The sequence below is a fragment of the Melanostigma gelatinosum genome, assembly GCF_949748355.1.
Source record: "Melanostigma gelatinosum genome assembly, chromosome: 9".
Classification (NCBI taxonomy): Eukaryota; Metazoa; Chordata; class Actinopteri; order Perciformes; family Zoarcidae; genus Melanostigma; species Melanostigma gelatinosum.
In genome coordinates this window covers 26,822,661-26,836,610 of record NC_136642.1, presented here as the reverse complement: position 1 = coordinate 26,836,610, position 13,950 = coordinate 26,822,661, and the positions used below count along the sequence as shown (strand labels likewise).

Genomic DNA, 13,950 nt, shown 5'->3' with positions numbered 1-13,950 from the left:
CGTGCTGGAGGGGGGAGGAGAGGCCGATGTGTCTTCATGTGTCCAGGACGAAGGTCCGGGCGAAGAGAGCGTTGTGTGTGCTCCCTGTTCAACGGAGGTCGAAGGGAAAAAGCATTGAGGTGGGGGCTGCAGGTAGTTTTGTAGAACAGTGGTCGAACCACAGGGGTCCTGGGGTCTCTTGGCCTTCGGCCAATGAGATTGCAGCGGTGCATTCAGGTGACTTCAGGAACCATAGTTTTTTTGTGGGGGGGGGGAATTCACACCCTAGTGTGACATTCCATCAGAGGAGGCTTGCTCTTATCAAACTACAAATCAGGATGAAACCTTTGCTTGAAACAGTGAAGGCCTGATTCTCTTTGTTCACAGCACATATTGAAGCCATATGGTCAGACCCCAACACTCATTTATATCTTGAATCAGCAATTGGCTAAACTGCTTCATAGACCCGCCTCTTTTGGGCCAAAACGATCAGGCCTCCCAAGCTGCGCGTTCTCAGACGTGTCGTGCACACAGACAGAGAGCACAAGCAGGAAAAGCATATATTTTGCGCAGATATCATACTTTACACACATTACTGGGTACATTCCATTGTTCAAAAACACAAATATTGACAATTTGTATAATTTATGATTATTATAATTCTTTTTTTTATTATTATTTTTTTTTGTGTGGCTCATGGTGGGGCCATGCCCCATGGCCCTCTATTGACCAGCCGCCACTGGTAACTATGATTATGATAACCAATCTGAGTTAGAAATGTGTGCATGTGTGAGAAAAAGGGGAAGTGAAGAATGCAGAGACGTTAGGATTGCAAGATCAGGCCTACGGAAGGCAAGGTGATTTCCACACATCCACAACATAAGCACACACACATAATGATGAAGAATGGATCAGGTGCCGAGTGAGAAAGGGGGGGGGGTCAAGATAACCCAAAGGTATTATAAAAGAAGTGACTCGCAAACAGCCAGCGGGATAACGTCGTAGGAGCCACCCTAGTGCTCCACCTGAGAGGACCCTGGACTTCGCTCTACAGCCTCATCGGTGGACTTCGTCTCTGCTCAAGAATGAAGAAAAGAAAGAAGAAAAGAATCGAGAAGCAAGAAAGATGAAAGAACCAAGTGAGAAGGAAGAAAGAACAGAGAAGAAGACGGCCCTTCGTGAGCAAAGATTGAAAGACGAAGAACCACCTATCCCACCCTGCTCTCAACTTTAACAACTGGACAACGAAAGAACCACAGCCGCCCTAGAGACTTGGTACTGAGCCTCGAAGATCGCTGAACGGACGTCGTTTGCCGAGCAGGAAGGAACGAGGAGGGTCTGGCAAGACCCTCGCCCCTGACAACTCCAAAAAAGAACTTTTCATCGCACCCTTGAAAGCCAGCTCCAACCGAGTGGACTCGGCATCGAAACAAATGAGTGTAATCAAAGAATTGAAAGTATGAAATCATGAGTAGTATTATTATTTTATGTGAGCTGAAGCTTTGCCCTTGCTAAATATATTTTGCAATAAATATCTAACCTGCATTTAAAGTAAATTTCTCAAGTCCATTCATTTTGCTTACGTAGTAAATGTTCCTCGTGACAGTAAAAAGTTAAATCTATGTATGTCTGACAACTGAGTTCTGAATGGTTATCCTAGTGACCTATCCACTTAACAATCCCTTACGGCTTTATATGTAATCCAAGTCGTTAAAACCAAACCTGGCAATTTACCAAGAGCACGGATCCAAAAGAGGAAGCTGCCATAACTGACGCGACAGGTATGTGCGCCCGGGGCCAGTGTGGCCCCTCAGCCGAGTGCGTGTTTACCGGAGGAAGCAGGGTAGACGTCAGGAGTAACGGTAGTTAGCAGAGCCAGGAGAGTTCCCTCGCAAGAACACCAGCTTGCCAATCTTTTAATAGAGAGCTGAGTCAGTAGGTAGCCCCGTATCGGGCCAAGAGAACCCCAGGATCTAACAGCATGTGACTGTCTGTCAGCCAAATGCTCCATCTCATAAAACCCATACCAGCGTGAAGGCACAAAAACATAACTGTCGTACTTCAGCACCCTGATTGGACTGTACCATTATCTGTTTCCAGGTGAGGACAGAGGTCCAGTGTTGGAGGTCATCGTGTCCCGGACCAACTTCATCTCCTCTCACACATCAAGGACCGTCCGAGTAGTCGGTCTGTCCACCGCTCTGGCCAATGCTCGAGACCTCGCTGACTGGTTGGGAATCGGACAGGTCAGATATTCGTCCTGGCACAAGCACATATCAGAACATGGCTGCTTCGTAGCACTTTGTCAGTGGATTCTCTGTGCTTTCTGACTCCTTGTTCTTTGGTTCGATGGAGGGATCAGATTCATGAGCAACAGTGAGCTCTGCTGCACTGAAGCCAGCCACAAACCACAGTCTTTGTCTGGCTCTGTATTTCTATGGTTCATTTGCTGCCCGCCTCTTCATATCAGATTGAATGTATATAATAATAGCAGTTAAGATGAACCCATACTTTTGGGCTGGAGTTAATGTTGTAGTTTATCTCTATAATCATCTGTGCCTGGGTGCTTAAGTCCTAATCATCAGGAATGACTGCAGTGAAGCAGATGGATGAGCTGATACCCAAATGGACACATGGTAACCACATGATATTCTGACACACTAAAGGTGTTTCTCCCTTTATATTTTGATATTATATTATTTTCCTTTTATTATTAGCCTTTGCAAATTGCAAAAACTATGTATATATGGTCGAAGACATGGCGTGTGAGTAGCGGACTTGCTGTGCTTAATGGCTGCGACCAAGTGCACGATAGAGTATGAGAATAGCTCAGTTACGCAAACGTTGGTTGACGGCTTATGGAAGAAGAGGATAAGGTTTGTACTATAAGTACTAGCGTTTTCTGAAGGCAATAGCTCCATGGTAACATCCGCTAGCACGTTGTCGGGTCTGTAATATGTCTTTTTCCGTCGAAATGCTGCAAGATACGACTTGCAGCGGTTATGGCGACTTTGGACAGTGTGTGTGTGGGCTCCTTTTGTGGAGAAACCATAAGAAATGAAAGAAAATCGATGATTTCTTTGCAAAGATGAGGATTTTGGGCATGCTGGGATACCAAACACGGACATGTTTTGTGACGTATTTGCGCAAACAAGCCGTAGGAACGGAAGGGGAGGGGATCGAGGATGCCGGTGTTGAACAGGCAAAACCCTTGTTAAATAAATGAGATGATACAATGTGATGATCACAAAGACAGTTATTATCATGTGTATGTAAACCTGCATACACAACAAGAAGCCCAACAGACTTTCCCACGAGCGTTGGATGTTTCGTCGCTACGTGTCGCTTTATTTTTGAAGGCTCCAGAGCTTCGTTTGATAGCATTAGCTCACATTCCACACACTGAGCCCTCGGCTCTGCCTCGTTGCCTCCGTTCACAAAGCCGTACTTAAGAAAGTCAGGGTTGTACTTGCACACACATTTAGACTTTTGGGGGGTATGGCACCACTGTCGTCTTCATTTTTTCTTTTTAATAACTTATCCATAACTTTCGCTACAGGCTAGCGGCTAGCTGAGTGTCTTCTTCTGCTTATTGCAGCTTGTTAAACAACTGACTGACGCATTACCGCCACCAGGTGGTGGGAAGCTATATTGTAACTGAGCGTCTCATGGATAACAGTAATATCTCTGGTGTCTTCAATTGATAACCTATGCTGTCCCGCGGCCCTCGCGGCCCACAGGTGCAAAACTGAAAGTTTTTCGCGGCCCTCTAGGTGGCGCTCGCGGCCCAATGATGGGCCGCGGCCCTATGGTTAAGAATCACAGCATTAGAAGGTATCCCGGTAGCCCAGGTAGGGACTGTGTGGCTCTCCATCATGCAACATGCAACAGACCATCCGGAGCAGTAAACTAATCTGAATGTCCTTTTGATCATGTAACCTTTTCCTGATCAAGTCTTCTAGTCCCAGTGTGTTTGACATGAAGAATGACTGTAGATAACCCGAACCCATGTTTACAGTTCCAGCGTGTTTGACACAAAAGGCTGCTATCTTTCCCAAGTTCTCTTCATTACTTAAGGTTACACGTGTCTCTTTTGGGCCACTGCTACTGGTCAATATGTTATGTAGTAATGTCTGTGGAGACGAATCATATTGTGCATCACCACAGACGCACTAAGAGAGATGGGATTGTCTGTCTGCCATCCATACATCTGTCAGGACTGAGCTGTCCAATCCATTAGCCAGGCTTTGAAGATGTCTGTAGACATGCAGCAGCCCTCAACACTACACACACCCAATAATGCACTGTGCTCCACTGGCTCAGTGGAGAGCAGGGTCGTCCTTCAATGAGAGCATCGGCGGTTTGATCGCCAGTCCATGTCCATGTGTCCTTGGACAAGACACTTAACCCCGAGTTGCTCCTGCAGGCTGTTCCTGTGTGTGTGAATGTTAGAGTCCTGATGGGCAGGTGGTACCTTGCATGGTAGCTCCTGTCATCAGTGTATGAATGAAAGCACTTTGACTGGTCCATTTACTCTTCACAACGTCCTATATTCTGCTCTGTACCTCAGTGACAGTGACGGACAGTTTGCATTACAGCCAGATGGGCTTCATGTTGGCAGCTGCTCACATTAACCCCTCCCCCCCTTCTCTGTGTAACAGGTGGGTTTGTTTAACTTCCGTCCGTCTGTTCGCCCCGTACCGCTGGAAGTTCACATCCATGGTTTCCCAGGGCAACACTACTGCCCCCGCATGGCCAGCATGAACAAGCCTACCTTCCAAGGTACTGCTCCACGTCCACATGTGCACATGCTCTGTGCACATGTGTACATTTGATTTGTTGGTAGCAGCTTACTGCTGCAGAGTTACTTCCGTTTGTGTTATGTCAAAGTAATAACGGCACAATATGCAATCCGTGTGTGTGTTTGAGGTCCTAAGTTATCCATTGTTAAACCTCACAGTACGCATGTGTTCTGAATCTGAGTGTGTCCAACATTGACAATCCTTTCGTAGCTGTAGTTGACTAAACCAACAGAGAGGGAAGTCAGAAAGTATTCAGTGACAGACTAACACTTGATTTTAGTTTTTTAATGGGATTTATTGACAGAAAGAAAAATATATATAATAACAGCAGCCTTATTCTTTGATGTGTGCTGCACCCACCAGGAAAGGTGGGTGCAACACCATCATTGGACCAAAATTCATTCTAAAATGGTCACTGCAGCAGTAACAAGCTTGTATATACATCTTTACAGCGATACGTAGCCACTCCCCAGCCAAGCCGGTGCTGATTTTCGTCTCATCACGACGGCAAACTCGACTGACTGCTCTGGACCTCATCGCCTTCCTGGCCACAGAGGACAACCCCAAACAGTGGCTGCACCAGGACGAGAGAGAGGTACGCTAAGCTAACGCTGTACTGCATGTACACAGGAGGCACAGCAGCAGCAGATTCTGTCTTCTGTACAGTATGGAGAGCAGGTCACCCACAACTAAAGCAGTAGACGTGAAGCTGGATAAACCAGAAGCATCAAGTGATCAGTACTGGTTGCTCGACCTTGTCCATACACATTTTAGCTCGTGTAGGCAGGTATTAAAGGGTCAGCTCACTGGAGTGGTAGCGGCGTCGCTAGACGGCGGGACACACAAGGCGCTCGCAGGATTCGTACCACGCAAGCTTCCTTCTGTGCAGTGATATGTTTGGAGGGTGTAGTTCCACAGAAAGAAAAGAGTTCCTCCATGAAACTGCTTACAACACGGTCTGTGGATTGTCTTCAGTAACCGGGTCGTGATTTCTGGGACGTTGCTTTTGAGTTTTTCAAATGTATTTTTTTGGTGCTTAGAGCACCACAAGCAGAGAGCCATCTAGTTCCATTATACTGGAGCGAAGACCGACATCTCACAGCAAAACATTCTACATTGATCAATACCACTGCCGGTAAGAGGGAAATGTGTAGTTTAGATTGTTTGAGTTTTGGGGTGGACTGTCCCCTTAAGCTCTGTGGTAAACAACATGACATTCAGGGACTTTGCTGTAGCCGTGAGTGTAGAGAACTGACACACTTGGTGCAGACGTGCCTGTCGTTCTTGTGCATTTCCTTCACTTAATGTGTATTTCAATGGATGCCCCTTTCTTTGCTTTTGTGAAGTTGTGTAATTATTTAAACTTGATCAGGATTTCATCTCTGTCGGACACATAGACACCTAGTCATGTACTGCATAGTACAGTGTACATTACATATTCATTCTTGTCTGCTGTTGCATTGCTATTTTATATTTTCCCAGTTAGCAGCAGTGCCTAACCTTCTGTTAACCCATACACAATCAAAAGTCATTGTTTCCTCTAAATACCCATGCTGTCACCAGCTGCAGAGACTCACTCAAAAGGCTCCCAGCATGATGCTCTGATGTCCTCTGATGTTTTGGAGCGTGAACTCGTCTTGAATCTCTCCCGACCAAATGACCCTTTGAGCAGGAGCACACACATACGGGACCGCCATATCCGTCTTCCTGCCAGTTCTTATCAGAATCAGAACCGTTTATTGCCATGGTATGTTGAACATACAAGGAATTTGACATGAGAGGAGGTGCATAACATTTAACAATCAACAGTACAAAGTAGAAACATATTAAATTTACAGAAAATATAAAATAAAGTAAAATATAGAATAAATCGGAATATAAAATAAAGTGAAATATAAAATGTAAAACAAAGTGCACAAACAAACAGGTAACAGGACTATAAACCAGTGAGATGTAAGTGTAGTGTGAAAGTGTCCAGCGTAAGAGAAGGGATGTGCGGGGGAGTGACCGGTGGGAAATTGTCCTGGGGGTGACAGAGTCAGTGGGGGTCCCGGGCTCTGTTAATGAGCCCGACTGCCGACGGGAATAAACTGTTCATGTGTCGTGAGGTCTTGGTCCTGATGGACCTCAGCCTCCTACCAGATGGGAGGGGCACAAACAGTTTATGTCCAGGGTGAGAGGGGTCAGCTACAATCCTTCTTGCTCGTTTCAGGGTTCTTAAAGTGAACAAGTCCTGGAGGGACGGCAGATTGCAGCCAATCACCTTCTCAGCAGAGCGAATGATGCGCTGCAGTCTGCCCTTGTCCTTGGCTGTGGCTACAGCATACCAGACGGTGATGGAGGAGCAGAGGATGGACTCAATGATGGCTCTGTAGAAATGCACCATCATTGTCTTTGGCAGGTTCAATTTCCTCAGCTGCCTCAAGAAGTACATCCTCTGCTGAGCCTTCTTGGTGATGGAGCTGATGTTAAGCTCCCACTTGAGGTCCTGGGATATGATGGAGCCCAGGAAGCAGAAGGACTCCACCACGTCGACGGGGGAGTCACACAGAGTGATAGGGGCAGGTGGGGCTACGTTCTTCCTGAAATCCACAACCATCTCCACTGTCTTTAGAGCGTTGAGCTCTCGGTTATTCAGACCGCACCAGGTCACCAGATGGTCAGTCTCCCGCCTGTAGGCGGACTCATCCCCACCAGAGATGAGTCCAATGAGGGTGGTGTCATCCGCGAACTTCAGGAGCTTGACAGACTGGTGAGTGGAGGTGCAGCTGTTGGTGTACAGGGAGAAGAGAAGAGGGGAAAGAACACAGCCTTGGGGGGAGCCAATGCTGATGGTACTGGAGGATGAGACGTGCTTTCCCAGCTTCACGTGCTGCTTCCTGTCAGACAGGAAGTCTGTGATCCACTTGCAAGTGGAGTCGGGCACATGCAGCTGGGAGAGCTTGTCATGCAGCAGAGACGGGATGATGGTGTTGAAGGCAGAGCTGAAGTCCACAAACAGGATCTGGCGTAGGTTCCTGGGGAGTCCAGATGCTGGAGGATGAAATGAAGGGCCAAGTTGACTGCGTCATCCACAGACCTGTTGGCTCTGTAGGCGAACTGCAGGGGGTCCAGGAGTGGGTCAGTGAGTGACTTCATGACCACAGAGGTCAGGGCGACGGGCCTGTAGTCATTAAGTCCTGTGATCCTTGGTTTTTTAGGGACAGGGATGATGGTGGAGACCTTGAAGCAGGCTGGTACGTGACAAGTCTCCAGGGAGGTGTTGAAGAAGTCTGTGAACACCGGAGACAGATGGTCAGCACAGTACTTCAGGGTGGAGGGGGAGACAGAGTCTGGGCCGGCTGCTTTGCAGGGGTTCTGTTTTTTAAAAAGCCTGTTGACGTCACTCTCCAGGATAGAGAGAGTCGTCACTGGGTAGGGGGGACACTGGGATGGGTGATACAGAGGCATGGGCCTCTGCTGGGCTGGGGGAGGGGGGGCTGGCTGATGGGGCTGTGGGGGATGGAGTCAGGACTGTCCCATTGTCTGTCAAATCTACAGTAGAACTCATTCAGCTCGTTTGCCAGGCGGAGGTCGTTCATGGAGTGGGGGGGGGAGGTTTGGGCTTTTAGTTGGTGATCTGTCTGAGACCTCTCCAGACAGAAGCAGAGTCATTGGCTGAGAGCTGGTGTTGCAGTTTCTAGTGTTATAGTCATTTAGCATCTCTCACCGCTTTGCGAAACCTGTACTTTGACTCTTTGTACAAGTCCTTGTCCCCACTCTTAAATGCCTGATCCTTGTGCAGCCTTAGCTGTCTGAGTTCTGCTGTGAACCAGGGTTTGTCGTTGTTGTAACTCACCCTGGTGCTTGTTGGAACACAGCTGTCCTCACAGAAGCTGATATATGAAGTCACAGCCTCTGTGTACTCATCCAGACTGTTGGTAGCAGTCTTGAATACATCCCAGTCTGTACAGTCCAAACACGCCCGAAGATCCTCAAGAGCTTCACTGGTCCACTGCTTGAATGTCCTCACCACAGGTTTACATAGCTTGAGTTTCTGCCTGTATGAGGGAATCAGATGGACCATGACGTGGTCAGAGAGTCCCAGTGCAGCCTGAGGGACGGCGTGATAGGCCCCGCTGATTGTGGTGTAGCAGTGGTCCAGAATGTTCTCCTCTCTGGTTGGGCATTTAATAAACTGTCTGTATTTAGGGAGTTCATGGCTGAGGTTTCCTTTGTTAAAGTCACCAAGGACAACAACTAGAGAGTCCGGGTAGGTCCGCTCCACACACAGTATCTGGTCGGTGAGCGCGCGCTGTGCTTCCTGCACGTTGCCATGCGGCGGCATGTAAACACCAACCAGGATATTCCAGATCATTGTTATATTATAGTGAAACAACACATATTACATGGCTTTGCAGAGCATGGAGCGATTTAAATGGATGCCCGGGGCCGAGCTAGTCTCTGTGTGTCGGCTCACACATTCCTCTGGCCTGTATGACAGGATGTATAGCAGCTCCCCTTTATACATGGAGGAAAGCTCCTCACAGGAGCCTGATTGGTCCATGCTGTGCTTATACAGGACACATCCTCTTCACTCAAAGCCTGAAGAGATGGATTTTTGTGTAATATGTGATCCCGCCATTCTCACTCATGGTGACTAGTTTACCAGAATAACAGAGAGATGGATCGGACTGTTTTTAGCAGCGGTGGCTCAGTCCGTCTAACATAGTTGAAGCAAGTTGAAGTTAAGTCTGAAGAAGATTTGCTACATGGAGATCTAAACTGTATAATCAGTACCTTTGAGACATTTCCACCAACAGCATCACTGAGCTTGTGTAGTGCTCTGTGTGTTTAATAGATCATACAGGTGGAGGGCTGAGGGCTGATCTTCAGAGGAAAGTATTCCTCATCTTTGCTATAAAGTGACAGAAAATGCAGAAGGCTTGTGGAAAAATCACTTGCTGACAATCATTTCAATGGTCACCTTCTCTGTTTACTCTTAGTATGGATGTTGTAGCATTTTGAACTCGACTGTGATTCAGGTTTAGAGATGATGCACAGTCCTCGGGTGTGTCTCCTGAACCCTGCAGATGCATAACAGAGGCCCAGCTCCTGTGTATGTGTGCACAGCGTCCCTGGCCTCCGTGTGTGTTCCGCTGACATGTGCTGCTGCTTCTCTGCGCTGGCCCGTGTAGCAGCTCAGTTCCCTGCTGTTTGACTGACAGGCTTCTGGCGTTAGCTGCTTAACTCTCAAAACCAGTTAGGATTCATTCTGTGGGGCTTTTATTTTAAAATGGCGTGTGTGTGTGTGTGTGTGGGAGGGGGGAGGAGGGGGGAAAGACCTCTAAAGATCCCTAAGACCTGAATGACTGTATGAGAGACACAGAGAGATAGAGGGAGAGGAGTGAAAAGTAATTTCAACAAAAAAGCCAAATTTTGAGCTTGTTTAAATACAGTTAATCCATGGGGCTTTTATTTTGAAAGGGTGGTGCTGGGTGGGGGGGAGAGGGGGAGAGGAGACATAATCATCATGTTTGACACACAAACCGAGGTTATTAAATGCCTGGCTTCATCACAAGCATTTCAATTAGAATTCACTCTTTGGGGCTTTTATTTTGAAATGGGGTGTGGGGTGTGTGTGGGGGGGGTCTCTAAGACCTGAATGACTGTATGAGAGAGAGACATAGACAGGGAGAGAGAGAGAGAGAGAGAGAGAGAAGAAAGAATTTGTGAGAGAGAGAGAGAGAGAGAGAGAGGCTCTGATATCTCTGGCAAACTTTCTCATTTGGAGATTGTCCGATGTTTTATCTTTTACAGCTTACATGACTGTTGTCCTGCTCTGCCATGTCTTTCCTCACCTCTCCCTCTTGTGTCGCGGTGTGTGTAAATGGCACTCGAATCAGGAAACTTATCAGAATACTCATGTCTGATTGGCCGAGATGCAACACGTAACAGCTGCAACAAATCATGTGTGTGCGGCTTTTATTTTAAAATGGGGTGGGTGTGTGTGTGTGTGTGTGTGTGTGGAGGAGGGGGGAAAGACCTCTAAAGATCCCTAAGACCTGAATGACTGTATGAGAGAGAGACACAGAGAGATAGAGGGAGAGGAGTGTATGTGCGCGTGTGTCTGTGAGTCTGTGTTTATCAACATCACTAATTGGCTGAATCGCGAACACCTGTGTGCCTGAAGCCATTTCATGGAGATAAAACGAAAGTTACGAATGTAACTACGGTTCTATGAATCCTGGATGACCGCCAGAGGCAGTGCTTAACACTGGATATCTTCCGTCGTGCGCATGCGCAGGTCGAATATTTATATCAACAAAGTCACGTGTGACCTCGGATGACCCCCGTCGTCTATAAGTTCCGGTGTCATCCTGAGCTCAGTCCTATGGAATCTTCTCGTGAGTTCACGGGATTCCGAGTGACCAAGAACTCTGGCGGTCATCCAGGATTCATAGAACCGTAGTTACATTCGTAACTTTCGTTCTATTTCATCCTTACTGACCGCCAGAGGCAGTGCTTAACACTGGATGACTTATACCAAAAGAGTCACGAGGAAGCACAGTAACTACCCCTTATAGCTCCGGCAGAGAAAATTGGCCAAGAACCCTCCCCAGTGGGTGAGGGTTGGCAACGTTAACTCTGTAGTGTTTGGTGAATGTGCTCGGTGATGCCCATGAGGGCGCCGCACATATATCCCCAACAGGCACACCACTCAGGCTTGCCCTCGGTGTGGAGACACTCTTGGTAGTGACCCTTCACCCCGGATGGCCGAGCGCAGCCGCTCGCCTTGTATGTATCGGCAATGGCCTCCACTATCCAGTGGGACAGGTGCTGTTTTTTCTTTTTTTTAAAGGAGCACAGCCCTTTTTAGGCTCACCATAACTGACTATGCAGGAGGTGGCTTCCATATAAGCTCTGAGGGCCCACACTGGGCACAGCAGCCTTGACCTCTCCTCTCCCGATGGGGGAGGGGGGGGGGTCAACTTTGCCAGCTGGATAGGCCGGTTTATATGTGAACGTATCGACCCCCTTGGGAGAAACACTGCCTTAGGCCAGAAAGTGACACCCAAGCCATCTGAGTTCCACCTCAGACATGATTCTTCCACTGATAGGGCATGCAGCTCGCCCCCACATTGAGCTGAATTGACAGCAAGGAGAAAACCGTCTTGCTGATAGCCATCTAGGCTCCGCCTGTGCCAGGGGTTCAAAAGGACAAGCATAAGGTGTCCAGTACCAAGGGTAGGTCCCATGCAGGGGAGACCGGCCCTTATCCAGGAGGGACTGTAGAAACTCAGTACAGCAGGCACGGGGCGCTGTACTGGGACCTTGTTCTGAGCCGCACACCAGTCGGAGAACAGCTTCCACCTGTTTCTTGTACTGCAGGCAGGTAGACCGCGCACTGGCATTCAGAATAGTCCGTCAGACTGGTTCTATGCAGCCACTCAGCATCCGGTCGGGCCCTCCCGTGACCCCTAATTGAAGGCGGCAGGGATTGGAATGCCAAATCCGACCCTCTAGTTGCGACAGGAGATCCCTCCTGTCGGGGAAGAACTCTGACAAGCTTATAGCAAAAGCAGAGGGAATGGTGGAAAGGCATAAAGAAGATCCTCTGGCCACGTGTGAGCCAGGGCATCTTGACCCAGAGGGCTGGTCCTCTCCGTCAGGGAGACCCAGTGGGGGCAGTGGGTCGACGTGTCTGGATGCAGCCGCCACTCTCACGGTGGAGGCTTGTAACGGAACAGGAAAACCACAACCTTGTTCCATTCTCCTGGTGGGTACATTGCCCACAGGCTGGTCAGGCGAGGGGCCTCCCAAGTCAGAAGGCCACGGTGATCCCCGTAGCAACTTCTGCAGATCTGGTGCCCCATCGATAGTTCATGGGAAATCACAGCAGAGGTGCTGTCCACCGGACAAGCACATGCTTTCCCTTCAAACATGGAAGGAAGTGCTCGAGCGCTAGCTCTAGAACCTGGACCTGCGGTCTTTCAGCAGACAACTGCCCCCAGGCTGTCCTGTTCTGTCACCCTGCACCCCGCCTTGAGAGGCAGGTATCTGTTGTGACAATCTCCTGGTGGAATGGAACCGAGCCCCTGGGGCTCGGTTCCTGGGACACTGTTCGCCAGATATGCACTCCCTCCATGGGGATAGTGAATAGATGAATAGACACTGTTTCGATAATATTATTGCCCTGTATCTGTGCCACTTGGCATCCAAGTGAAGGCTGTTCAGCCATCCGCACTGGGGCGACAGACAGGCCCTCATAGGGCCACACTAATGAAGGTTATGCTCTGAGAAGGGCTCAGGTAGCTCCTCTCCATGTTCACCTTGAGGCCCACCGGGCCACGTGAGAGAAGGCGAGCAGTGTCCTGTGGCGCCTGAAGCCGGGACGGCGCCTAGGTCAGCCAGTCGTCTAAGTACGGCAGTATGTTCACGCCCTGCGATTGCAGGGGGAAAGGACAGCAGTAACACACTGTGGACACCCATGGGGAGATGGGAGAGTCCGAATGGAAGCACCCAGGACTGAAAGTTGTGGTGATGCACCATGGGAACAGGCGTCAATAGACGTGAACCACTCTCCCTTGGAAATCCGCTGATGGGAGAAAAAACCCCGACAGCCGGCCTGGAGACATCTCCTGGCACCCCTGCCGGGGGGGACGGGGACGTAAGTAGGGTTGTATAGGTAGTGGTCCGGCCTCTCAGCAGGACGCCGAGGCCTGTTGCGGCTACTAGGGTAAGCTGGAGGCTGAGAAAACGGCCTTGTGGGCCAAAAATGGGACCCCTAGGTCTGGGGGTGCAGGCATGTCCCTGCAAAGACCAGATAACTGCTGCCTGGTCTGGCTAGCTCTAACAGTCCGCTGAAGCGCCTGTACAGCAGCTGACTCGAACAGCTCACCAGGTTCCACTGGGACAGTATGGAGGGTCCTCCTACATGTCTCAGATAGGGGTGACTGCGCCAGCCAAACCTGGCGGCGAGTCTGAACCAGGGTGGACATCATACATCCACGTTCCCTCGATATGAGCGCAAACGCCTGCAATGAAGCATCACTGAGCAGAAGCGTCGAAGTAGCCCGCTGCAGAGAATCTGCGAGGGAAAGCATGAGGTGGGAGAGGGAGTTGTCGATACGGTGCACAGCGCTGCTGTGTCCTAAGCCCTGGATAGCAGGTCATCTTTGACCCGACA

General features: G+C 49.1%; 1 protein-coding gene across 2 annotated transcripts in view; it reads left to right on the top strand.

Moving 5' to 3' along the window:
• The window catches only part of ascc3 (activating signal cointegrator 1 complex subunit 3), a 246,923-nt gene that overhangs the window by 182,074 nt on the left and 50,899 nt on the right, over window positions 1–13,950 (top strand). For both annotated transcript variants that reach the window (XM_079276288.1, XM_079276289.1), the window contains exons 28-30: window positions 2,080–2,225; window positions 4,641–4,761; window positions 5,234–5,376. In XM_079276288.1, coding sequence (XP_079132414.1) covers window positions 2,080–2,225; window positions 4,641–4,761; window positions 5,234–5,376 — 410 coding nt within the window. The remainder of the gene's footprint in view (window positions 1–2,079; window positions 2,226–4,640; window positions 4,762–5,233; window positions 5,377–13,950) is intronic.